Raw genomic sequence first — 26,449 nt, 5'->3', positions numbered from 1 at the left:
ATGCACATTCTGAATTCTGCGCAAGTGGAACATGGTTTCTATTTGTAACAGGCCTTGGGTGAATACTCCCATCAACAAGTAACCTCCCTCTGGAATCAGGCCACCTGGCTGGACAAAGAGTTCATCACCATCGACTTGCATGAAGCGACCACATTTGGCTTTTGGTCTGCCCTATTTAATTCCTTAAGTCGTTAATTTGAGTAATTGCTGCGAGCCTCAACAAGTGAACTATTCGGCTTTTTATTGTCCACTAAGTACTCATAACATTTCGGGACCAGGATAAAATGACTTGTCATGCGTGGATGGCAAGTATGGAGATGTAAACTGCGGTTTCAAAAGATGCATCACTTTAGGTGGTGCTTCATGTGGCAAAGAAAAAAAATATGCAATCTATTCTAGTCAAAGAGGCCAAACCGATTCTTCAAAAAAGTGTGCTATGACTAAACGTCAAAAACAAAGGTTGAATGCTTCTTCAGCAGGCATTGGTGGTGGCCAAAGAAAGTAGCGGGCTATTTCAGAAAATCAATGCTTACCTGAGGATAATCAACCAAAGAGGTTTTGCTTTGTTAACAGTACACTGCAATGGAGAACACGTTGCTCTATTAATAGACAGACTTGTAACCAAATCATGATTTTGCAACTTAACTGGGTCCATCAGGCAAATCTTTTGCTCTCTTGGAGTCTCAGTTTCCTAATCTATAAAACCAGGGGCTAAGGGGATAATGTTTGAGTATAATTAATAGGTGTTTAAATAACATTAATTCCCTTCTTTTTCAATTAGTAAACTTCAATTATTTTTCTTCAAAATAATCAATAAGTTGACTTTAACAAGATTCCATGAGCAGAATCAGACTTTAAAATATAGTAAAAATAATATTCAGCATTGACTTTTAAAAACACACATTGGATTTGGCAGACTCGGAGAACAACAGGCTGTTCAAAAATGTGACTGACCTTTCCAAGGTCAAGCATCTTCAGCTCCTTTTCACTCTGTCTAGAACTCTTTGCTCTAGCCAGAATAGCTCTCCCATGCACGTGACTTGGCTCACTCTTATTTTTAGTCCTTTGTGTTTAGCACTCTTCTTGAAATGACCTTCTGCTGCCTTCCTGCCAAGCCCCACACTCCTTTAAAACTGTTCATCATTCACATTGTCCAGGAATTGGCAGAAAGAAATCTGGTCAAGTGATTCACTCCAGCCCATCTTCCCAGGGAGCTGCACTAGTCTCTACTTTGACACATTTTGTTGCTGCGATTTCCTAAGCTTTTTTCATGTTCCTAGATACTTTCTCCCTATGAGAACGATAAAGTTCCATTTCTTGGGGTTACACTGAGTACATTCAGGATTAGAAAAGCTTTCTACTTGCTCAAGGGCACACCATTTATAGCTAATTTTAAACAGGTAGCCAGTTCTTCGGGTTTTTAGTTTGGTATTGTTTTCATTTCATGACCCTACTTCATTTAACGGGCACATGGTTGGTATTACTGACTGACTGACTGAGAAACAGTGGGGAGGGGGCAGGGACCTCGGGCATGGAAAGGCAGCTCTTGCTAGTAGACAAGTAATGGCAGATAAGGGGCATGGAGTGCTATGCAAGAGATGGGACAGGATGGAGGTAGGGAAAAGGAGGTGGAAAGGGGGCCTCAAGGGAATAATTGGCTTACTCCAAGCATTTCACATGAAAAGAACATTTAAAAACACCTAAACAACAACGACGACAAGAAGAATAACACATTTCTGCTTTGCTTCTATTTTGTGCTTAATAAACAACGCTACTGTCACTGCCAACAAAAACAGCAACATAACTGTGCTTTTCCCCTGGCACTAACTCTAAACAATCTACTGGATTTGGGTCAAAACTGTAAACTGCCAGCATGTTAAAAATAAAAACAGAAAAACAAACCTGGCCTGTTCCTTAAGGGTTGTGAGGGTGAATGCAGGACAAGAGCCAGAGAGAAGAGTTACTATAAAAAATAACTCGTGCAAACATCCTTGAACTGACGTTTTCTATAAAAATCTGTTGGCTGTGAATCGGAAAGAGGGAAGTGGGAGGGAGAATGGAATGGGGGATCAAGTGGTGTCTGCTTATCGTCAGCGAGCTTTCATGTAAAAGTCATGGCAGGGTCAGCAACAAACTAGCCAGGTGGCAACTCCAGGCCACGCTGCCATAAATAAATAGTTATGTACTAATGTCACACAACCAGAGCTAGATGCAAAGCATATGGCAAGAAAACATTCTGATGTAAATATTCAGGGGGGAAAACACACCAAAAGCATGGTTTCTGAATTCAGGATCTGTCCTTGTTACCGGGAAAATAAAGTGGTGAGTCTTTTTAAAAAGATTCTTCGAAATGTAGATTATTCCTGTGCAAAAAAAAAATGCTTACCCTTTGGCCTAAGAGAGTGTGACTACTTGGTGTCGTAATTAAATACAAAAGAGTGGGCAAGAGCACAGACTCTGGAACCAAACTTCAGCAGTTTAAGCGTTATGCACGCTGCTTACTTGCTGTCCTGACCTCTGGGAAGTTGCTTAACCTTTCCAGGCCTCAGTTTATTCACCCCTGAGGAAGGGAGGGGGAAGGTGATAATGGCTTTGTACCTGCCTCACAGGAAGTTAGAGGTTTAAGTGAGTCAAAGCCTAGGAGCCTGTTAAACAATAGCTGGTAAGCGCCAGTCCGCGTGACCCCTCCTTATCAAGAAGTCTACCTAGGCCAGTGGTCGGCAAACTCATTAGTCAACAGAGCCAAATATCAACAGTACGGTTGAAATTTCTTTTGAGAGCCAAATTTTTTAAACTTAAACTATATAGGTAGGTACATTGTTATTAACTTAATGAGGGTACTCCTCAGCTGGCCTTTGCTAAAAACATCCTCAATCTGATTGAGGTAAGTTCGCTGAGGTGGACCCCTTCCAACTCTCCCATCACACCCGTCTTGTATACTTGTTTCGCCCAGGCCGAAAACCGACTTCTGCACATGGGCCACGAAGCTTCAATCGCACTATACGTGCTCGCCCGCACGTGGTATTTTGTGGAAGAGCCACACTCAAGGGGCCAAAGAGCCGCGTGTGGCTCAGGAGACGCGGTTTGCCGACCACTGACCTAGGCTCTCTGCTGTACAATATGCCGAGGAGCCCTTTACTTTCCTATTTAAGCTTAACATCTACCTTACTAATTTCTTTTTTTTTTTTTTTTTTTTTTTTTTACAAAGGAACTGAGGCTTGGGTGGATTAAGGAATTTATCCAAGGAGGCCTATCTAAGCTAAACTTCCAACCCAGGCCTCATCCCAGATTGAAAACAAACAGAAAGCCCCACACGTTCTCTAACAAACACTTTTTCATTCATTTGCTGAAAATATTAAAAATTTGAAAAGAAACACAACACGTGGCCTTCTAAGAAACAAAATAATTTTTTAAAGCGATGGAAGGAGGGTCTGACGTCCTAGGAAAGTGCCTCGGGAGGTCTGAGGTCGCCTCGCGGCCCCGCGGAAAGCAGTCCGTCGTTGACTCTCCCTCCCCACATTCGTGCAGCGCCTACTGTGCCCCGCGGGCTGGGGAGACCGAGCCGAGGGAGGAGAGGTTTCCGCCCGCCAGCACCTAACCGGGCGGGGTGGGGGTGCCTTCTTCCCCGCGGGCTGGGTGATGACGTCGGGTTTGTTTTCTAGTTAGTTTCCCAGCACGTAGAGCCGCCACGCGAGCGGCAGAAGCTGGGCGGGCGCCGCGTCTACGGAGATGCTGGGGTTCGGCCCCGGGCCCCGCCCTCGGAGCGCGGAGTCCCGGGGAGGGCACTTGCTCTGTCCGTCTCCAATCGGAGGCGCTTTAAAACCCGCGCTTCTGGAAGCGTATTCAAACCGCGCGCCCCGGCAGCGGCTCCGCGGGCTCAGGCTTAGGGATCGCAGGCCCCACGTGCCCTGGCTGCCGAGTCTGTGAGCCGGGACTGAGGCTGGCAACCCGCAGGGTGAGCGCTCGGACCGTCCCAGGTGGATCCCAGGTGGTCGCTGCCGGGATACCTGCTCGCGGAGGCTTAGGCTCCGCCTCCGCCGGGGTCGCTGCTTCCTGATTGGTTTGCCCTTAACTGACATGGCGGCGTTGCCTTCGGCTGGGCCCACTGCGGCTGCCCAGAAAGCGCGGGCCGGGCAAGCGGGTCTAAAGCCCGCCCCCGCCGCCACGGCGCTGCGGGTGAAGCCTAGGCTGTTCCTCCAAGGGTGGAGGGCTGGGGGCCCGCCAGGGAAGTGGGGGGCCCCGCGCCGTGCCCCTGTGTGCCCACCCCTGGTCCCCCGGCACTGAGGCTGCTCGAGCCCAGGGTGTTTTTTTACTTGTCCCGCCACCTCCCAGACTCTGGCCCAACATGATACTGACTAAAGCCCAGTACGACGAGATAGCCCAGTGCCTAGTGTCTGTGCCTCCCACCAGGCAGAGCCTGAGGAAGCTGAAGCAGAGGTTCCCCAGGTAAGTGCCCACCTCTCCCCGCTCGCCGCCCTTTGCCGGCTGCAGCTGTGCCCGGCGGCCACGCCAGCCCTCAGGAACCACGTGTCACTCCTGTCAGTGCTAGGAGATCAGGGTGGGGAAGGAGGTGTCTTCTTTCACCCGCCTTCTTCTGGAGAGTCTTACTGGATGCTTCAGTTACATTCAAGTTAGCAGTTGTGCATTCAAAACTTGGTATGCGCTTCGTGATGGGTGCACATAGGAGGTGCTCCATAAAATGGCTAGTGGTTAAATGACAGATACTGGGGATGAAGGACAGGAGGCAGGGCCACCCCTTGAAGTGGAAATACCAGTTGTAGATTCAACAGGAGGACATGGAGGACCCTTTTCAATTGGCCCCTGGAAACAAACTGGGGAGCACAGGCCAGAAGGGCCTCCTGTGAGACGATGGCTCTCTAATGCAATGAAGGGCCCTCGAGTGTCCGCAAGCCAGCCAGAGAGACCGTACCCTGGAGATTCCGCTCCTGGCTCAAGATTGGCCATTTGAACAACCTTATGGAGTATACACATTCTAGGTATATTTCATACTTCCCTCCTCCCCAAAACACATTTTATTTTATTTTATTTTTTAGTGATTTTAGGATTATCCAACTTTCTAAGAAAGGACTTTAGGAAGTATAGATTTCCTCATATTAAAGATGTGCAAACTGAGGCCCAGACATTACACAAAGAACCAGTCCAGGACAAAGCCGGTTATTATATTTGTGACATGTTAAAAGATTAAAATGCTTGTTTCCTTTCCTTTGATCTCAAAACCAAATTCCAACTTGTACCATTTTGTGTTGTGGTACTGAGCACTGTAGCCCCCAATGGAGGACATCCCTGTCCTTGACGTGCAATCCTTCAACAGACATCACCATAGAAGAGTTTTCTTGAAGAAAGAGAGATTATTGGGTAATTGGTATTAATAAAGTACAATTGGAGCATAAGTTGAAAGTCTTACGATCTCAGTTTTTTGAAGGACTCAGTTTTCCTAATCTGTAAAATGAAGGGATCTCGTTCTAAAATTAACCATATTTAATTTAAGGCAATATTTATCCTTTTATAGTCTAAGATTTTTTTTTTATCAGACTTGCTAACCAGGAACAAAACTGATAAACTGGAATTTAATGATCTGTCTTTAACTGTTGCCAACTCTGCCAATGAGCAGTGAATGGGTGAAGGCTCATCAGCTAAGGGAATAGGTAGATATTTCTGGATAGTTTTAAAATAGAAGATACATTTAGATATTCTTCTCTCATGTACTTATATTACAACTATAGTCTTGCTTTTCTTTTTTTTTCCCCCTCCCTCTTCTCCTTCTCGCTCATTCTTTTTCTTTTTCCATAGCAAATGCTTTGTCCTCTCCATAGAGGTAGCCTTCCCATACTTTTATGCACTTACGAAGTACACTTATGAAGGACTCTCTTCGTTTGGGGCACCAGGCTGTCTTGGTTATTCTCTTATGTCCCCCCCCCCCAACCCCTTTTTATTCATAATATGCCCCAATACTTTTCACTTCTTCAAAATACCACTTGGGGAATCACAAACTCTTCCACTGGAAACTATTTACAGAGGCTGCACTAATCAGCAGAAGAAATTAAAGAGCCATTTAGCAGCATGGGTGGAAATTTTATAAAGAGTGTGATTTTGGACTTGGCTTCACTGCAGCACTGTTTGACTTTATTTTATGTTTATTTATTTTTCTTTTCTTTTTGTTGAATGTATTGGGGTGACACGGGTTAATAGAATTATACAGGTTTCAGGTGCACAGTTCTATAACATCATCTGGTCACTGTATTTGTGTTCACCAGGCACTGTTTTACTTTAGATGTTCCTTGCAAAGGACTTGCACAATCTTTAGATTTGATAGAGTTGGTCGGGTATGGACCTGAAAGATAATTTCTGGTGGTTCAAAGAGGTTAAGTGACTTGTCAAACATACCAGAGATGTTTAATGGCTAAACACTGTCTTGAGTACAGGTTTCATAATTTTCAGTTCAGAATTCTATCTATAGTAAGCTGCCTTGATTAGTTTCAATATTATTAATAATAACAGCAGCAATTGTTTTTGGTGACATTCACATATGTTAAGTTCTTAAAAAAATCAAAGTACTAAAATGTTTTTAAAAGTTGCTAAAATTTTAATTTTTCTGATTTTAAAAGTAGGACATGCTCAGTAAAACAAAACAAAACAAAACAAAACAAAAAAAAACAGTCTTTATAATACTGTAGCCCAGAAATTTTTTGTTAACATTTTATCTATTTCCTTCTAGTCTTTTTTTCACACTATAGTACTGTCTCTGCTAATATGCTTTATAGACCTTGCTTTTCTCAATTAACATATGGTGAGCATTCCTTATCTTCAAAAAGTCTTCACAATGTGTTTCAAATAATCAATATCAATGTACCATCCATTTTCTTATTGTTGGATATCAAGAGGTTTTTTTATCCTCTAATTTTTTAATATTATTTTTGTACGTATATAATGCCAAGTCTGCTTATTTTCTTACTTTAGATTCCCAGAATTTGGGAATGACCGTATCAGCAGTTTTCAAACTTTTAGTCTGCAGATCTCCTTACACTCTGAAAAAGAACATTTATTTATATTGGTTATATCTATTGATATTTACCAAAATATAAATTAAATCTGAGAAATTTAAGAAAATTTACTGATTAATTTATTTAAAAATTAACTAATAAAGCCATTACATGTTACTTGTTTTTGTTAACATGTTATGTTTAACATACTCGATTATCATTTCGAAAAGTAGTGGGAAAATGGCCATTTTATACTTTTGCAAAATTTTAAAATGTTGCCTTAATAGAAGGAAGATATCTGCTTCTGCCTTCAACCTGCTCTGATATGTTGTTTTGACTACAGAATATGAAGAAACTCTGGCCTCAATTAGATATGTAGTTGGAAAGGGAAGAGTAATCTAATCGGCTTTTCAGATAATTGTGGATATTTTTGTTGCTACATAAAACCCAACAAGTGGTATTTTCTTAAAGGTTAATTGCAATGTGGAATGTGAAACTGTATATTGGCCCTTTCCACTCTGTGATATTACAGTCCATTGGCCTGTCATGAACTCTGAGTGGATCTTTTACCTATGCATGACTTTTATCATCATGCATTGTTCACTTGCCAAATGTTGGTTGTGAGTTATACAGGTCTCCCAGATGTTGTCACCTTTCATTATATAGCATCAAAAGAAATCACATTTGTTAATATCTTCCCTGATCTCATCAGAAAAATATGTAAGATGTGAAGCTGTCAAGCTTATGGTGATGGATACAGAATTTTCCAATATTTGAATTTTCCCTAGAAAGCTCAAATTTTATCATTGGTAACAAATATTATCACTTGTTTTTCTTGAAGTGACAGGCTCACGTTGTTTATTTTTAAGAAAATGTCTGCCAGATACCCAAATCTGAATAATCATACTCTGTCCATCATTTAATCCAGAAAGAATGGTGTTTCATGGAAAAAGCAGCTAGTTCAGCTCTCAAACAAGCATAAAGTGCTTTTCCTTGAGACAGCCATCAGACTTCTGTATGCAGTACCCGTGCTTTGTGTTTCCTTCTTATTTGCTCATATAAAAATGTTAAAAAGATGTGTATTCAAAAGTTGAGTATTAATAAGTGAATTTGAAGATATTCCTAAGTAAAACTGGCTTTTTGTTTCCTGCAAGTATGTGACTGTGAAGAATACAGTGACTCCTAGGACAGTTGTGCCCGGCCTTGATTTGTGCTCAGGAGCTGGCAACTTTACCCGCCATTGTTTTTGCATTATCATTGCACATACCACACAGGAAAAGGCAAATCATGTCTTACTATTTCTATAAAGGTAATTTTGCCCTTATAGACCCCCGAGACAGACTCAGGGACTCCAGGAATTCATTGACCACACTTTGACAACCACTGCCTATTTTAAATCAAAGGTATTTATGTTTTGAAGAATTCTGATGTGTATTGACAATTTACTATAAAAAAAGATTGTATTAATCCTTTTACCAATAAGGCATGGGAATATATATCTTTAAAACTTTGCAAACATTGAAGAGAGTCATTATTTAATTTTTAACATGATGGATCGAGAATGACATCTTGTAATTTGCATTTTTATTATAATACATTGTATGTTTTCTCAACTGTTTATTGACCATTTAGTTTTCTTCTTGAATTACCTGCCTCGTGTCTTTTGCCTAATTTTGTATTGAAGTTTGCTACTATTGTTTATTGTTCATTGATCTGCATATGTTAAGGATGTTGATCCTTTATATGTTCACTAGAGGCATGGTGCATGAAATTCGTGCATGGGGGGGGGGGTCCCCTCAGCCCAGCCTGCATTCTCCCCAATCCAGGACCCCTTGGGGGATGTCCGACTGCTGGCAGTCGGACATCCCTCTCACAATCCTGGACCGCTGGCTCCTAATCGCTCACCTGCCTGCCTGGTAGCCCCTAACTGCCCCCCCCCCCCCCTGGCCTGATCTCCCCTAACTGCCCCCTGCTGCCAGCCAGGTTGCCCCCAACTGCCCCCTCCCTGCCGGCCTGGTCACTCCTAACTGCCCCCCCACCCCCGCCGGCCTGGTCATCCCTTCTGGTCATTCCTTACTGCCCCCGCTGCCAGCCTGGTCACCCCCTACTGCCCTCCTCTGCTGGCCTGGTCCCCCTAACTGACCCCCACGCTGGCCTGGTTGCCACCAACTGCCTCCCCACTGGCCTAGTCGCCCCTCACTGCCCCCCCTGCCAGCCTAATCTCCCCCAACTGCCCCCCCTGCTGGCCTGGCTGCCCCCAACTGCACTCCCCCACTGGCCTGTTCACCCCTAACTGCCCCCCCCCCCCCAGCCTGGTGGCCCTCAACTGCCCCCAACCCCCCCGCCCCCCCCGCCAGCCTGGTCGCCTCTCATGGCCTCCCTGTCGGCCTGGTCGCCCCATGCAGCCTGCTTGTTCAGTCGTTTGGTTGTTCCTCACTAACTCCCCTGCTGGCCTGGTCCTAGGCAGCCATCTTGTGAGGGTGTGAAGGTTAATTTGCATATTACCTCTTTATTATATAGGATATTTTTTGCAGATATTTTCTGTTGTTTGCTTTTAGTAATTGTTCTATTTTGAAAATGCTTAACTTTAAATTTATGTTTTTTTTTCTCATTTTTTCTTTTATGCTGAGCAAGTTTCTTTTCTGTCCTATGATATGAAAAAGAAATCTTTCACTTAAATTTTCTTCTAGGTTCTTTATGCCTTTCTTTCTTATTGTTAATCCTTTCATCTTTCTAGCTGAAATTTATTGTAGCATATGCTCAGAGATAAATTTTCCTCCCAGCTTAATTTTTATTTTATATGATGGCTTCCACTCTCTAGTCTCATTCCTCCATTATTTCTTTGTTTCCACTGAAATTACAAGTTTGTCTTTCTAAGTCAGTGCACTGAACCTAGGCAATCCCTTAGCTTCTGTGGTCTCAGAATTCTCTAAGTTGACATGAAGGGATAGGACTTTGTGATATCTGATATCTCACAACTCCTAAATTCACCTTTATTCTATTCTCTTTTGTTCTGCAATTTTACAGTAGCGGGATATTTGCCCCCAAGAATATAGGACATACTCTATTTAAGTACTTGCTGAGGACATAGTCATTGATTTGCATCTCTCAAATTATTTTCTGGATCTTCTTATTCAGGTCAAAGCACCCAGCCCAATCAACTGTTACTTATCAGATTATATTTTACTGCCTAAACACTACATATGTATTTGTTTTTATATATACATATGTATATATAAACTAGAGGCTTGGTGCACGAAATTTGTGCATGAGGGGCGGGAAGGGTCAGATGCCTGACTGCTGCTTTGCAGGAGGTGACTGGTGGGGCGCTTGCCTGCCAGCTCCTCTCCCCCCCTCCCCACCCCCGATCGCCACTGCTGGTAGCATCCCTCTGGCAGGGGGGTGGGGGGAGATGGCAGACGCCCAACTGGGGGCAGCTCCTGAGTTGAGCGTCCGCCACGTGGTGGTCAGTGTGCATTATAGCGACCAGTTGTTCCACTGGTTGTTCCGCTGGTTGGTCAATTTGCATATTAGGGTTTTATTATATAGGAAGGTGACTGTTCCTAGAGAAACCTCAAAAGGAGTATTTAAAAATTAATTTGGCTAGGCTTTCTGTGCTTAAGCCAATACATTTTGTTCATTTTCTTGAGCTCTTCACCTATCTCTAACCTTCTCTCTCTCTCTCTCTCTCTCTCTCTCTCTATATATATATATATATATGTATAATGAAATAATTTTAAACTTACAGAAAAGTTGAAGATATATTACAAGATTTTCTATATACCTTACACTCTGCTTGCCATAATGTTAATATGTTACATAGCTATAGTATAATTGTCAAAATCAAAAAATTAATTTTTATGCAATACAGTTTATTAATTTATAGACCTTTTTTGAATGTTGTTTTTTTGTTTGTTTTCCACTAATGACCTTGCTCTATTCCAGGATTCACTGTTCCATTTCTATTCCAGGATCATGCATTAGATTTAATTGTAATGTTTTCTTAGTCACCTTTAATCTGTGACTTTTTTTTTACTATTATCTTGTCTTTTATGATCTTGACACTTTTGAAGAGCACTGTTCAGTAGTTTTGTAGAACATCCCTAAGTTTGTGTTTGGTGTTTTCTCATGAAGAGATTAAGTGTAAACATTTTTGGCAAGATTAGCCCAGAAGTGATATGGTGCCCTTCTCAGTGCATCCTATCATAGGGTTCATGTCTTCATATGTCTTACTACTGGTGAAGTTCACTTTATTCACTTGGTTAAGGTATGGTGCCTGCCAAGTTTCTCCCTTGTACTTTGTAAGAGATATCCTTCAAAATTATGCAAATATCCTTTTTCTCACATCACACTTTCCCTCATGATTTTAGCATCCATCAGTGGTGTTTGCACAAAGCAGTTATTACTGGTGTTTGCCTAATGGTGATTTTCTATTTCTCTCACTGGAATGCTTTTCAACTAATATCATCCACTATCACCTTTTTATGTAAAACAATCCATCCTATAGTCAGTCTATGATTTTTACTGGTACGTGCAGTTTAACCATCTCTTATAGGAGTTGGTCTATAATAATTCACTGTGTGCTCAGTATGTTTGTGGCACTATTTGGTTTTTTTTTAGAAATCAGATAGAATGATATAGTAATTAATTTTGAATAATTATAGTCTAAGGGAAGAGTTTAAGATACATCCAAGAGCTATAAATTATTAAAATCATAGAATGTTAGAAAACAAAGGGTTTGTTGAACAGTTAGATCCAATATGGTTAGTTAAGTGGGGTTCTTAGTGGAGATTTCCTTTGTTGGGAATTCTTTTGTTGGTGAACTAAGCTCTTTGGCACAAGTTTGATTTTTCCCTGAGTTCCCTTTCCATACATTAGCTATTTGGTTGCTCTTTATGCCTTTACTTATAAGTCATAAATCAAACTCTTGACACCATAAATCTCTAAGCAAATAAGTGTCTTTACCCTATTGCTATATCTTTTCCCTTAGGGATTCTGGCTTAGTTCTTTTTTAATGGTGCCTTCCACATTTCTAAGCATGATTTTCTGTCACTGCCCTTAACATCTACTGTTTTTACACTCTTGGATCACAACATAGGCTACCATCCACTCCTATGAGGCTGATCCTAGAGAAATCTCAGAAGTAGTAGTTAAAAACTCATTTGGTTGGACTCTCTGTGCTTAGGCCAATATACATGATTCGTTTTCTTGAGATCTCCACCTACCTCAACCTGAGAACTGGAGTTAAGGCTGGCTTTTCTGTATCTTTGCTAGTGTTGAACTTAGTGGTTCTTGGTTCTTGGTGATAGACCTAGGGGTCCAGTCTGGTTGGGAGTGGAGTAGCTAAGGGACGGGCTTAGGACATGCACAAAAATTTTATTTAATTTTTATTTATTTAGTGTGGCTGAGTTTAATTTGGTGCTGCCATTGGCTACAGTTTTTCTTTTTTGAACAATGCGTTCCTCCTTCCTTCCCCCACCCCCCGACCGCCCGCCTGCCCCTATAGTGCATTTTTAAGTTAGTCCACTTTTCCCATAGGGTGACTTTGTACCATTGTTTTTGCTTCCTTTAACAATTTGTTCTTAGGAAGTGACTTGGCACTGCCTCTTTTTATCTGAGTCACAGTTGCTTCATCTGTAAAAGGAGGGATGAAGCTCCAGAGCTAGGAAGTAGAAGGAGGCAGGATTCAAACTGTTCTTAAGGCTGTGGTGAGGATTAAATGAAGTCAGGCGTGTAAAAACACTTAGCTTAGTGTAAAGGTCCTCGGAAGTGGTTAATGGAGGGTAAATCTGATTACTTTTGGAATTTACTAGTAGTATATGGCCTATAGTAGAAGAAATATCTGAGTAGAAAACTTTTGAAACGTATAAAACAAAATTTTGCTTTGAAATGAAAGCCCATAGATTTGTAGAAAATACATGTTTATGTGGATCAAATGATTGTGTGGCCGTGAACACATAGGCTTGATCGTTAGTTGAATTGGCCCAGATATTCAAAACTTGCCTTAAATCTTTCATAGTTATATATAAATCCAGTTTTTAAAACCGAGATTCACTAATTTTTAAGAATTGTAGTAGCACATTGCAGTGTATAATTAATGCTGTAGGGCTTGATTTAATTAAATTGGAAGGTTATTCCATTGGCCTTGTTCTTTCAATTTGTGGTCAATTTCCTATACTTTGACAATATTGTGGTGGACCTGTGTTCCAAATAATGAGAGAATAATTTGTAAGGGGGAGAAATGTCAGTGTTTCATTGAACTGAGAATTATTTTGGTGATTTTGCCAAAGAAATAAAATTATTTTACATGACTTTCAAAACAATATTCAGATACTCAGGAAGTGTGTGTGTGTGTGTGTGTGTGTGTGTATATATATGTATGAGTTTTCTCTATTAGTCATTAGTACAAATTGGAAAAGAAATTGTTCTAAAGAAATTGTGCTAAAAATTGGTCTAAGAAAAGAATATGGTTATTTCATGTATTTCCATTACTTTATCTTTTCAAATGTGATTTTTTCATTCTGTAAAATTTTAGATTTTTATTTTAGTTGCTGCACTGTAGCCTAGCTTTGAAGACTCTTGAAGGTTATTTTGTTACTTGGTTAGATGGTGCCTTTGCTTTCTAAAATTGCTGCTTAGCTTTTATCAGATATCTGTGCTCCTTTGGATTTGCTTAGTTGCAAAAGTGAGATGAGCTTGAGTTCTTGCAAGGAGTACAGTGTTTGAGGAAAGCCGCAGATAATGTTATCCCAAGAAGGACCCACATACATGCTGACTATATTTTTTATTAGTGTGAGGGAAACTTTTCCTCACACACAATTAAATTATTGACTTCATTTTAAGTCTATATTCAGGCATCAAACTTTAGTCTATTAAGTAATGACCCACATCAAAATGTATGCTGGTACAATAAGAGGAATTATATAATTCCCTAGGAGAAAAATGTTCAATAGATATATCTACACTAATAAAAGAGAAACATGGTAATTAGCGTACGACCGCTACCCTTCCCATTGGCTAATCAGCATATCCTTATGCAAAGTAACTGTCATCCAAGATGGCGGCCGGCAGCCATGCACTGAAGCGAACAGGGAGGCTTGCTTGCTCCAGTGATGGCGAACTCCAACGTTCCCCGCCTGAATTGCCGGCCTCTCAGCTGCACCTCTAAGCAACTATGTTGCAAATATAGAAGCTAAACAAAACCCCAGAAACCGGCTTTCAGTCAGCCGGGCTTCAGCCAGCCGGACCACAACATTGTATCAATGTTTTCAGCAGCGAGGCCTCAGAGCTAAAGCCAGCCCAGAAAAAAAAAAAAAAGAGCCCTAACCAGTTTGGCTCAGTGGATAGAGCGTCAGCCTGCAGACTCAAGCGTCCCGGGTTCGATTCTGGTCAAGGGCATGTACCTTGGTTGTGGGCACATCCCCAGTGGGGAGTGTGCAGGAGGCAGCTGATCAATGTTTCTCTCTCATCGATGTTTCTAACTCTCTATCCCTCTCCCTTCCTCTCTGTAAAAAATCAATAAAATATATTTAAAAAAAAGAAAAAGAAAAAAAGGAGCGGTTGGGAGCTTCATTCACCCGCCAGCCAGAAAACGGCCCTCAGCCCCTCACCCAGACTGGCCAGGCACCCCAGTGGGGACCCCCACCCTGATCCAGGACACCCTTCAGGGCCCCCACCCATGCACCAGGCCTCTATCCTATATAGTAAAAGGGTAATATGCCTCCCGGCACCAGGATCAGTGGAGCAGCGAGGCTCCCGGCACTGGGATCAGCGTAACAGGGGGCAGCGCCCAAACCCCCTGATCAGCCCTGCTCTGTGCCTGATAGGGGGGAGCTCCCCAACCCCCTGATCGCCATGTGGCTCTGTGTGTGACAGGGGGCGGGGCCACAACCTCCCTATCTGCCCTGCTCTGTTCGTGACAGGGGAAGGCGCCCCAACCCCCTGATCAGCCCTGCTCTGTGGCTGATAGGGGGGAGCTCCCTAATCCCCTGATCGCCCTGCGGCTCTGTGTGTGACAGGGTGCGGCACCCCAACCCCCCCCCCCCCGCCACCCCCCCATGGGCCCTGCTCTGTGTGTGACAGGGTAGAGCCATAACCTCTCCATCGGCCCTGCCCTGAGTGTGACAGTGGTGGTGCCCCAACCCCCCTCCATGGGCCCTACTCTGTGAGTGACAGGAGGGAACTCCTCAACCCCCTGATCAGCCCTGCTCTGTGCATGACAGGGGGGAGCTCCTCAACCCCCTGATGGGCCCTGCTCTGTGCGTGACAGGGGGGAGCTCCCCAACCCCCTGATCGACCCTGCTCTGTGTGTGACAGGGTGCAGTGCCCCAACCCCCCTGATGGGCCCTGTTCTGTGAGTGACCGGGGGCAGTGCCCCAACCCCCTGATCGGCCCTGCTCTGTGCGTGACAGGGTGTGGCGCCGCAATCTCCCCATTGACCCTGCCTTGAGTGTGACAGGGGGCGGTGCCCCAACCCCCCAATTGGCCCTACCCTGAGCATGACTGAGGGTGGCATCGCAACCTCCCGATTTGCCCTGTTCTGTGCATGACGGGGCGGCGCCCCAACTCCCCAATCGGTCCTGCTCTGAGCCTGACCAGGGGCTGCACCTAGGGATTGGGCGTGCCCTCTGCCACCCGGGCGCAGGCCTAAGCCAGCAGGTCGTTATCTCCCGAGGGGTCCCAGACTGCGAGAGGGCACAGGCCGGGCTGGGGGACCCCCCCCCCCTACCCGAGTGCACAAATTTTTGTGCACCGGGCCTCTAGTAGGGTAATAATATTTTATTATTTGACTTTCCACAAATTTTGACTAAATTCACTGTATGTTTTTATTACACATTTTGTGCAGTTTTGCCATATTGTTTGAAGTGTCCTTAAAAACAAAACAACCAATATGAAAAGTGACCTTAATATATAAAAGTCCTGTACCGGTATGAAAATCATATGGGAGATGGGTAAAGAATAAATTTTCCTTTATTTTATTTTCAATTTTCTTTTTCTTGAAGGGAAATTATTTCAAATGCCTGATTCAAGATATCTTTCTTCTTGTCCCTTTCTGCTGTCAAACTGCTTATACAGTGAGCTGGTATACAGGGAACACACTAAAGGTGTGGGGTACACCTTCTAACTGAATGTCTCCATCTCTTATGGGAACAGAATAGACAGCTGGATCCAGCATGTTTGGCCCATGGAGCAATCTGTGCCTCACGTAGTAAAGATGGCCCAAGGCCTGTCATAAATCAAGCCTTTTCCTGGCCACTTTGGGGAACTAAATGCCTGCCTCTACTTTTCTTTCCTCTTTCTTTCCAGCCCTACCTTTCAGGGAGGCATCTTGATAATACATATGCTAAGAGTTGATCATTCTTCCTCGTAACGCAAAGCTTCCTTCATGCCAAAGAACAGTGGCATGTTTGAGAGTGTCACCTTTTTCAAGTGCTATCCCTTGGCTAAAGGGGGATCTTTATGTGCCTTCTGGTTTCAAGGTAGCAAATAAAGTTTGGGGTTTTTGTTTGTTTGTTTGTTTTTTTAAATTTAATGGGTGTTCACATTGTGACCTGACAAATACCTGAAGTCTCGCTGAGATAACAGAATGTTAAAATATCTCAGGACTTATTTCTTTTATGCATTTTTTAAAATATATTTTATTGATTTTTTACAGAGAGGAAGGGAGAGGGATAGAGAGTTAGAAACATCGATGAGAGAGAAACATCGATCAGCTGCCTCCTGCACACTCCCTACTGGGGATGTGCCCGCAACCAAGGTACATGCCCTTGACCAGAATCGAACCTGTGACCCTTGAGTCCGCAGGCCGACGCTCTATCCACTGAGTCAAACCGGTTAGGGCTCTTTTATGCATTTTAAATATTGAGATTCAGCTGCTAAAAATGTTTAACGTCTATTAAACATAGAGTAATAATGTTAGGACCCTGGGAATAGATATTTTGCAGCAAAGCAAGCCATACAAGTAGAAGAGAAAGTAAGATGGGTTCATGGGTCTTGATATTATTGCTCAGGCAAATATGTGAACACGGAGTCTTTCCCTGACCAAACAACACCCCTGCTAATTAGAGCAATTCTGTATGAGTCCCAGTCTTTCTGAGGCTGTCCTGGACTCAGTAGATATATAGAAGATGGAGATTTAAAATACGTTGTGCATTGTCACCATGTCCCCCAGCCCCCAACTCATATTTATTTTTAATTTAAAATTTTTGTCATTGTTGAGATCCGTCCTTTCCTCAGGCCCAAGAAAGGATGAATTGTAAACTCTGATCTTCTGTTTAACCCTGCTTTAGGAGCTAGGAGACATGGCCAACTTGATATTTACAAGGGTTATCACTCAAGATTGTTGAAAATCTCCAAACATGCAGCTAGCACTATATAGGGTGGGAGGTCTGTCAGCTTTGGGATGCATGTGTTTGGTTAAGCTCACTTCCCAGCTATTTGCTTGCTGCTCGCCTAGTCAGCCTGGTGATATGAAAGATTCAGATATACACTCAGCAAGTTTATGAATTACTATTTGTCATGAATATTTGTGATTCCTCTCAAATAGAACTGGGTATGTTTAGTGTAGGAATGCGTGGGTACCCAACTCCAGCTTTAGTATAAGTAGAAATGCAGGATGAAACCCCTGTGTTTGTCGCTCATGCCTGTGCCACACCTTAGCCTCCTTAGATTCTGTAACTTATGAGATGGTGTCCAAGACTTGTGTGCTCTTTGTAGGTGACCTTCTGTGTGGGTGAGATCTGGGAGGGTTCAGTGTTGTTTAACTGCATCTTCCTATAATTGCAGATGAAATTAGACTGAAACTCATGTTTTTCAATATTTTGTTTTTATCTACAACTCTTTCAAGCCAGTATCATCTTTTGCTTAAAGTGTGTTACCCTACTATTTGTCTTTGCTGAGAATATTGGTAGGGAGAGCTAATAAAATTTGAAATTAACTTGCACTTCAAGCCCCATTTAGCTAAGATAGTAAATGGACTGGGAATAAGAGAGAGATTCTTCATTGTATAGTATTACAAACCCCACAGACTCTTACAGCCTAGCTGTAACACATAGATCACAAACCTCATTTCTTAACTGATAAAGTTAACTTATTTATTAATATTTTTTATTGATTTTTAGAGAAAGAGGAGGAGAGAAGGAGAGAGAAACATTTATGTGAGAGCAGAACAGCAGTCAGCTACCTTCTGCACGCCTCCTACCAGGAATTGAGCCTGTAACCCGAATATGTGCCCTGACCAGGAATCAAACCAGCAACCTTTAAGTGCACAGGACAATGCCCAACCAACTGAGCCACACTGGCCAGGGCTAACATTAACATTTTCTAGATTCTTATTTGCTGCATCCAACTAAAATATATATTAAGGTAAAAATACATTTAACCTCCAATTTATAACATTTTGCACTTTGGTAGGAACTCCTCACATGCAGATCACAAATGCTTCTCCAGAGGGACCTGTGTACCTCTCTTATTATTTCAGATTTGGTGACTCATAGAGTCTTCGATCAAGATCAGAATTAGAGATCATCTCCAGTGGTCAGCAAACTGCGGCTTGCGAGCCACACGCGGCTCTTTGGCCCCTTGAGTGTGGCTCTTCCACACAATACCACATGCGCACGCGCATGTACAGTGCGATTGTAACTTTGTGGCCCATGCACAGATGTCAGTATTTTGTGGAAGAGCCACACTCAAGGGGCCAAAGAGCCGCGTGTGGCTCGCGAGTCGCAGTTTGCTGACCACTGATCTAGTCAAATCTATTAATGTTATACAGATGCAGCAACAGAGAGCAGGTGTTAGATTTGACTGAGGTTCTACATCTGGAGGCAACATTCTCCAATTTTGTTCTTTAACTAGAGATCACAGACACCTGTTGCACTTGGGGGTCAGTGGGTATCAACAAGGAGTGAATGAATGAAGCCGGGTTGGCTGGGATTGTGGCAAGGCAAAAGTGCAGTTGTGTACACTAGCAGAGCAGCTGCCATTTTATACCAGCCATGTATTGCCATGCAGGGATGTGGGCCCATTGCTGCCAGGTGTTCTGTTTTCTTTTCCTGTTAATTCTCAGCAGAGGATATTATTTCCATTGATTTTTTTTTACTTTTAGAGAGAGTGGAAGTGAGGGAGGGTGGGCGGGGAGAGAGAGAGTAAGAGAGAGAGAGATATCACATCCATGTGAGAGAGACGCATGAATTGGTTGCCTCCCGTACATGCTCTGACCTGGGCCTGAGATCAAACCTGCAACCCAGGTACGTGCCCTTGATAGGGAATCAAACCCTTCTGTGCATGGGTTGACACTTTACCACCGAGCCACACTGGCCAGGGCCAGGTGTTCTGTTTTCTAGAAAGCAGCTCTAGATCTGATTTTTTAAGAAAAAAAAATAACATGAGTTTAAATGTTGTCAATTTGTTTGAATTTTTAAAAACACTATGTGGGCCAACAGTTTCCTGGCCAAACAGAACAAGTCTGTGGGCTGAATTTGGCCTATAGCCAGTGGGTACTGGAGCTGGCTCTTTCCAGCTTGTGCCAGCTGATTGAGCATCTTTTCTCCACCCTACAAATTGTGGCTTTGAATTGGTACCTAAAATCAGCCACAGAGGGAGTGTTTACACCACAGAAATTGTCAAGCGCTACCAACCTAAGTCCTCTCCCCCACCACCACCAAAGGCACTTGTTAAGCACCTCCCCGCACAACCCCCCCCCCTTCCCCCCTACCCAATCAGCACTGCATGCCATAACCAGTTTGAGACTTGCATTGCCTGCTATGGCCTGTGGCATGTCTTTTCTAGGATTTTCTTTACTCAGTTTATTCTGATTTTTATAGCTCCCCGCTCCCCCCAAAACAGATCAAAATAGTTACATCTGTATCTCATTTATTGTTACAATATTTTTATGTGTTGGGATTTCTCCTTTTCTTGTCCAAAGAGAGGATACCTATTTTTTCCTGCTATAGTCAGTGTGGGAGCTAGAATTCCAGTCTTGAGCCTTAGCAGTTCCTAGTATATCATAGGTATTTTAATACACATGGCGATGGATATTGATTGAACTGATCTGAAGAAAATGCTGCTTGATTAAAGAAAAACAACAAAACATGTACATATGTCGCACTTAGGAAAATTAATCCCTTCCAAAATAGATTAATTTGTTAAATTTAGGAACAATACAGTGATTTTTCACTCTGTAGACATTTAGAAATACCTCTAGTGCAGTGGTCGGCAAACTCATTAGTCAACAGAGCCAAATATCAACAGTACAACGATTGAAATTTCTTTTGAGAGCCAAATTTTTTAAACTTAAACTATATAGGTAGGTACATTGTTGTTAACTTAACTAAGGTACTCCTAAGGCTTAGGAAGAGCCACACTCAAGGGGCCAAAGAGCCGCATGTGGCTCGCGAGCCGTAGTTTGCCGACCACGGCTCTAGTGCAAAAAGCAAAGCATCTCTGAGATTGCAGTGAAACACAATGGGGAGATACCCAGTTGGTCACATTACAGTTTGAATTAGTACAATTTTATAAAGACTCAAGTATCACATATTTCGATCGATGTATTTCTTTTCTACACATAAAGTATAAGTAATAAAATAATATGGCAACATAGAACTAAAATAGAAATGGAAAATAAAATTAACAGTGTTGGGCAAAAACATGTGCATTTTAGAATGACAAGTAGAATTCTTTGTGGGGATAGGCCTGCATGAATGGGCTGGCCAGGTGGTATTGAGTTTGGCAGTTATCATAGCCTGTGCTTGACCTTGGGTGGTTTATTTAGCTCTCTCTGCTTATGGTGGATTATTTTATAAATCGATAAGGAGGCCAAACCCTATAATTGGGAACTCCAGGGCCTGTTCAGTTTTTTGTTGTAAAGGCAGTATTACATATTGGTTTAAAGAACTTGGAAGTAGTCATATGAATCCTGGCTTCATGATTTGCTTGCTGGGTAATGTTGGGTAACTTTCTTCACCTCTTGGTGCCTTTGTGTCCTTATTTATAAAATGGCATTATTGTGAACTTGAAATAAGATCGTACATTGCCCTGGCCGGTTTGCCTCAGTGGATAGAGTGTCAGCCTGCGGACTAAAGGGTCCCAGGTTCGATTCTGCCCAGGGGCACATACCCAAGTTGTGGGCTCGATCCTCCCCTCCCCCCGCCAGAAGGGTGCATGCAGGAGGCAGCCAATCAATGCTTCTCTCTCATCATTGATGTTTCTATCTCTCTCTGTCTCTCTCCCTTCCTCTCTGAAATCAATGAAAACATATATTTTTAAAAAAAGATCATACATGTAAAATGATCAGCACAGTTCTTGATGCTGTGCTGAGTACATTTTTGGTGCTGCCACTACTGATGCTGTTATTATTACTATTATTGACTTAAGGATGCTTGTTGCAATGATATTTATGCTTATAATAATTAGATTCAGCCTTTTTATTTTTCAGGTTTCCAAAGTGTTCTTTTAGCCCCAGGGCAATAGGAAACCTACTTTTAGTAAATGTTGGTGAAGTCCTTACATGGTACTAGCAACCAAGAAGTTATATTCCATTGATGACAAATGGGCATATTGAGGTTTAGGTTGATCCCCCTCCTAACTCTGCAATAGAAAATGGTTATATAAGGAGATCACTGCCTAAGACAGAATAAGTCGGGATATTTAAAACCTGAGCATCTCGAAGTATTTTCTAATTACTTCTCTCAATTGCAATGCCCCACACTCTGAAGCTGTTTTACATTTTTGTCTCACCTTGATAACAATTTATGAAAGATATTTGGGTGAATACCAGTTTTGGAGTCAGGGTTCTGCCACTGGGAAGTAGCTTGCATCCAATAATTAAGTGAGTTTAGGTGTAAGACTTCCAGGGCATGGATATTTTGTAAAATACCCAGGTCATCCTCCGAGTGAGCACTGATTTAGTGTCTAATATAGGTATTAATACATTGGAAGAACAAGAGCTTTTTAAACATTCTTAAAATCTTTTCATGGTACTAATAATGAATATGAAAAGACCTTGTGGGAAATACAAAAAATCGCATAAACTTTTTAAAGAAAATAGATTTATTGTTCCTTAACACTTTGTTTTTTATTAATTACAATGTATTCCAGAATGCTGCATGCAAAGAATGTGTTTAATTTATCTTATTTGTGCAGTTCTGCTGATCATATAGTTGCAATAATAATGAGTTGGGCAAGACAATATTTTCTCCTTCCTTTTCTATTTTATTATAGAGTGTGTCTTTCTCTAGGTTCTAGATCAAAGAGATGCTTTCAGGTTTAAAGCTATTTCACTTAAGCTGCTTAGGCCAGATTCAAATAAAAGTGTTAAAATTGGCTATAGAGCTTTATGTTTAAAAAAAATACTTAAAAATTTGAGTGACATTCTGAAAAATAGCTGCCTGTAGCCAATGGTTATGGAAGTAGAAGTCATGATTATACTATAGAATGTATTTTGAGGACAATTATTTGGCATATAACTCTTCTGAAGTATGAAAACAAGACGTGATTAGTGTTATTTCATCTGTTTGCGGTGTGTAAGGAATCTAGATTTGATACATTGTCATGGAAAATATTTTATTCATGTGATAGCTTTTTGGACAATTGTATTCTGCACTGTATTACAATGGCACAATAAATTGCTGAATATACTATCTGCTGAATATGACTTTACCATGAAAAATTTGATGCATGGAGAAGGAAAGGTTGAAATATATTAACCTTTTATGACAAGGGACTTAGAATTTTGACCTAATACAGGTGACCTTTGTGTGCAGTAAACGTGAGCTTAATCTTGAGGTCAAGGTTGAGGTGAAAGGCAGGGCAATGTGGTGGAGTTTATGCTGATTGGTACTTCAGAACCTACCGAGCTGTTGGCTACCTGGGAGCCTAGCCCCCCCTTTTTTAATTTCTAGCATTTCCAGGAGCTTATTTATAGCAGGTTGTTTAGCTCTTTAATCCCACCCCATTTCCTCAAAGCTCAGCTATCTGTTTAGTTGTGGTGATTTTGTCTGTTTGTATAAAGTTTACTGTTTCTGAGGGAAAGGTATGAGTGTGTTATTATTTTCTGTTTCATAGATAACAAATAGCTAAAAAGAAAAATGTTCCAATCGCTTATAGAGAAGACAACTGACATATATAACCTTGGAACTGAAAAATATATCTCTTAAGAGGTTTATTTCTTTGACAGGTGGGACTTTTGTCATCTAACTTTGGATCTGTCAGAATAATTTTGAAGTAGTTTGTACCTTTACCTAGATTATAATTAAGAGAACTCTCACAAATTATTTATTGTCTTAAAGGGTTGAGATGATTTAGTGACTGGCTATTCCCTTGAAAGTTCCTTTGAAATGCATCTGCTAATGCATTTCCATTATAATGTGATATAAAATATTTTTAAGGGTTTGCCTGATGTACATAGAAGGAAAATTGTTTTAAAACATAAATTTCACTACCCAGTGTGTCGGCTGTTTTGTTGTAGAAGAAATAACATCTTAGCAAATATCAGAAACAAACCTGCCAGTGTTATATTATCTGCACACTTATTGACTATTCTGCCCAGATAATTAGTTAAAACAACAAACATTTGAGGGAGAGTGTCGGAGACTCTAATGGAAAGAACTCTACTCTTTTAATCGAGCCTGCAAAATCTATTCCCCGAGACTGATCAGCTCTGAAGCGCTGAGGTTTGATGATTGGAATGGCAGGAAACCATGCTTTCAGGACATAACGAATTGACGAGGCCATCCATCATTCGTTAGCATACACTGAAACGTGGGCTCTGTGTGCAGAGGCCTGTGATTTAGTAAATACTTGGGAGATGAATAGAGCTTACACACAAGGGAAGAGATTGCTGTCCTTCAGCAGCCTGAGACCCAGGCGCCTGCTGAGAAGGCCATCTGACGGCACATCATCAGTAACTGGCCTGTCACAGTTAGCGGTGCCCACCGACCATCACCAGTATATTAAATGCATTTTTAATATCTGCTCCAGTAGATTTAATGAAGAAAATTTAGTTTCCATACTCCAAGCACTGCTTCTTCAAGTATTCTAAGGCATGGACTCTTGCCTCGACGAGAAAGGGGGAAGACCATGCTGGCTGGCAGTTAGGGAGCTGATTTAAAGGGACACAGACAAAATAATGTGCAAATAAAAAAAGCTTTTAGCAGAGTTGGCATCTTGTTGGTATAAAAAAAGCTCATTTAAAAAAAAAATTATCTTCTTTCACAAGCCCTTCCCCTAGCAGGGGTGAACCTGATGGTAAGAGATAGAAGCCTACTGGTCAGAAAGGAACTATTAGAAGGGGAATATTATGGTTTGGCATAATTTGAATAGAAAGACTCAATTTTAAATTGGTTTGTGTTTTGAGATACTGTTTGATTCTTAGGATTTTTGAATGTCTATGTAAAGTAGAATTTTTTTACCCCTTTGTTTTTGCATTTTTGAATGTTGAAATTTACATCAAGTTAGTATATATTTTTTTCTTGTGTCATGCAGAATAGCGCAAAACGAATGTAAAAAAAAATCAGTTGCCAGCTTGATTAAAAGGTGCTCTTATACTTTCTTAGACTTTAAGGCTTCTTTAAAAACTATAATTTTTAAAATGTTCTATTTTAATGTTCCGGCAAAGTGTGTAGATTCATTCTTTTTAATGAGTTTCAGTGTTGACATTATTTACTACAAAACAGCAAGACAACCAATTAGATATTGTTGCAAGCATGCACTTTAAAGGTTTCCCCTCTTATTTGAAAAAACACATCTAGAATGTGCTCTCATGTTCGCAGAAGAAGCTACGGAATGGGACCTATAAATCTGATTCCCGCATGTGTCAAAACAGTAATGTATTAAATGCATATTATTATAAAAATTTAAGACATGTCTTAAACACACTTACATTTTTATAACACATGGCAATATTAAATAATACATTTCCTTGTTAGCATCTGTTTGCCGTCATTGTTGGCAAGACCTATGATTTATTGCTTAAATTAATGACCAAGACCATTTTGGACCTGATATATGCCCCTAAGCTTATTACATCACTAAATAAAATAAAATGTATGCACTTGTGACAGAGTTATTTTTATAATTGTTTATCCCTTTAAGTGCCCTATTCAGTGATTCACTGAAAGGTTCATAATGGTTGGCTTGTGACCAAAAAAGAATCTCAGAAAGGTAAAATATATTTCTGGACTAGAAATAAAATGCCAGGGTGATGGTGATGATAGGGTCCCAGAAAGATTTTGCAGCACTCAAACTCATTCCCTTCTTCAATGCTCTCATTGAACTCCTGTTGAATTTTTTTGATGCACAACCTCCCTCCCCTACCCCAACTCCTAATGCTATCTTGTAATATTAGAGTTCATCCTCCTATAAACCCTTCAATATGGGTAAAGTGGTTTTGTTCCCACATGAAGCTGCAAGGGTTAAATTGTTCTTGACTTAGGATTTTTCAGGTGCCATTATCACCATGCATGAAACTGAGCAAGATTATTTTCCTATTTTTAGTTCTTTTTTTGGGGGATGGGGGAGATTGGTACTTCACTGTTTTTGTATTGAGCTCTATTTGACTTCATAGTCTTTATCTTTCCTTTCTGAGGGTGCAGTATGACAGACCCTTCAGTTTTTATAGTAACCTGTTATTCATCCCAAGTCACTCTGCTGCCTGACCTGGAACACAGTGTAACATGGCTTCTTGGTTTTCTTGCTCCACGTGAAGCATCTCATTGGTTGGCAGCTCTCCTGTCATTGATGGGAAGGCAGAGTTTTGGGGAAGCTTAATGGAGCCTCTGTGGGTACCTGTGAGTAACGCTTGTGGGAAGATTATTGTTTTGTAGATATCTTGGGATGATCGTCACTCATAAATGGAAACAAAACTTGGTTCCTAAGAAAGGCCTTTTTCTTTCTCTTCATCTCACTTTGCATCTTAAACAAACTAGTTTATTGGAAATTAAAACTGTTGTTTTGTTTGTTTTTTCTATTCTTTCCCAAAGCAGTTGATCTGATAGAATTTATAATGGTTCTCTCAAAAATGATCAGGCCAACAAACATTCCTGTTTTTCTTGAAAAGGTATATTGACTTTTTCTACACCTCCCATTTCTGATCTATATGTCATTCTTTTCATTCCATCTTCCTTGTCTGGGATTCCTGCTTCCAGATAAAACATTTTAAAGGAAAATTAATGAAAAAGAGTCTCAAGTGCCAATTATTCTCTCCCACGTCCCCCCCCCCCCCCCTTTTTTTTTGCTTTGACTGTTGTAGTTACTTTCACCTATTCACTTGGAATCTGTACACCCTGTCTTTTTCTTTCTGTTTGACTGATTGGGAATTCCTTGAGGAAAGGAGCCATGTGTTTTGCTGTGGTTGTATTTTTCAGCTCCTCCCTTAGGTGCCTGGACAGTGTTGTCCTTTATGCATTGAATGAATTTTTGTTAACTTTCTAATACTGACCAGTATTTATTTTTAT

General features: G+C 41.4%; 1 protein-coding gene across 1 annotated transcript in view; it reads left to right on the top strand.

Moving 5' to 3' along the window:
- Window positions 1–4,182: 4,182 nt before the first annotated feature.
- CDIN1 (CDAN1 interacting nuclease 1) overlaps window positions 4,183–26,449 on the top strand; it is a 212,667-nt gene continuing 190,400 nt past the window's right edge. Inside the window, exon 1 of the mRNA XM_070405288.1 lies at window positions 4,183–4,446. Within this exon, the coding sequence (XP_070261389.1) occupies window positions 4,346–4,446 (101 nt within the window). The 5' untranslated portion in view covers window positions 4,183–4,345. The remainder of the gene's footprint in view (window positions 4,447–26,449) is intronic.

This window comes from Myotis yumanensis, unplaced genomic scaffold (genome assembly GCF_028538775.1).
Source record: "Myotis yumanensis isolate MYYU_CA2020_CCGP unplaced genomic scaffold, mMyoYum1.0.hap1 SCAF_1, whole genome shotgun sequence".
NCBI lineage: Eukaryota > Metazoa > Chordata > Mammalia > Chiroptera > Vespertilionidae > Myotis > Myotis yumanensis.
This window is presented reverse-complemented; position numbering and strand designations above follow the sequence as displayed.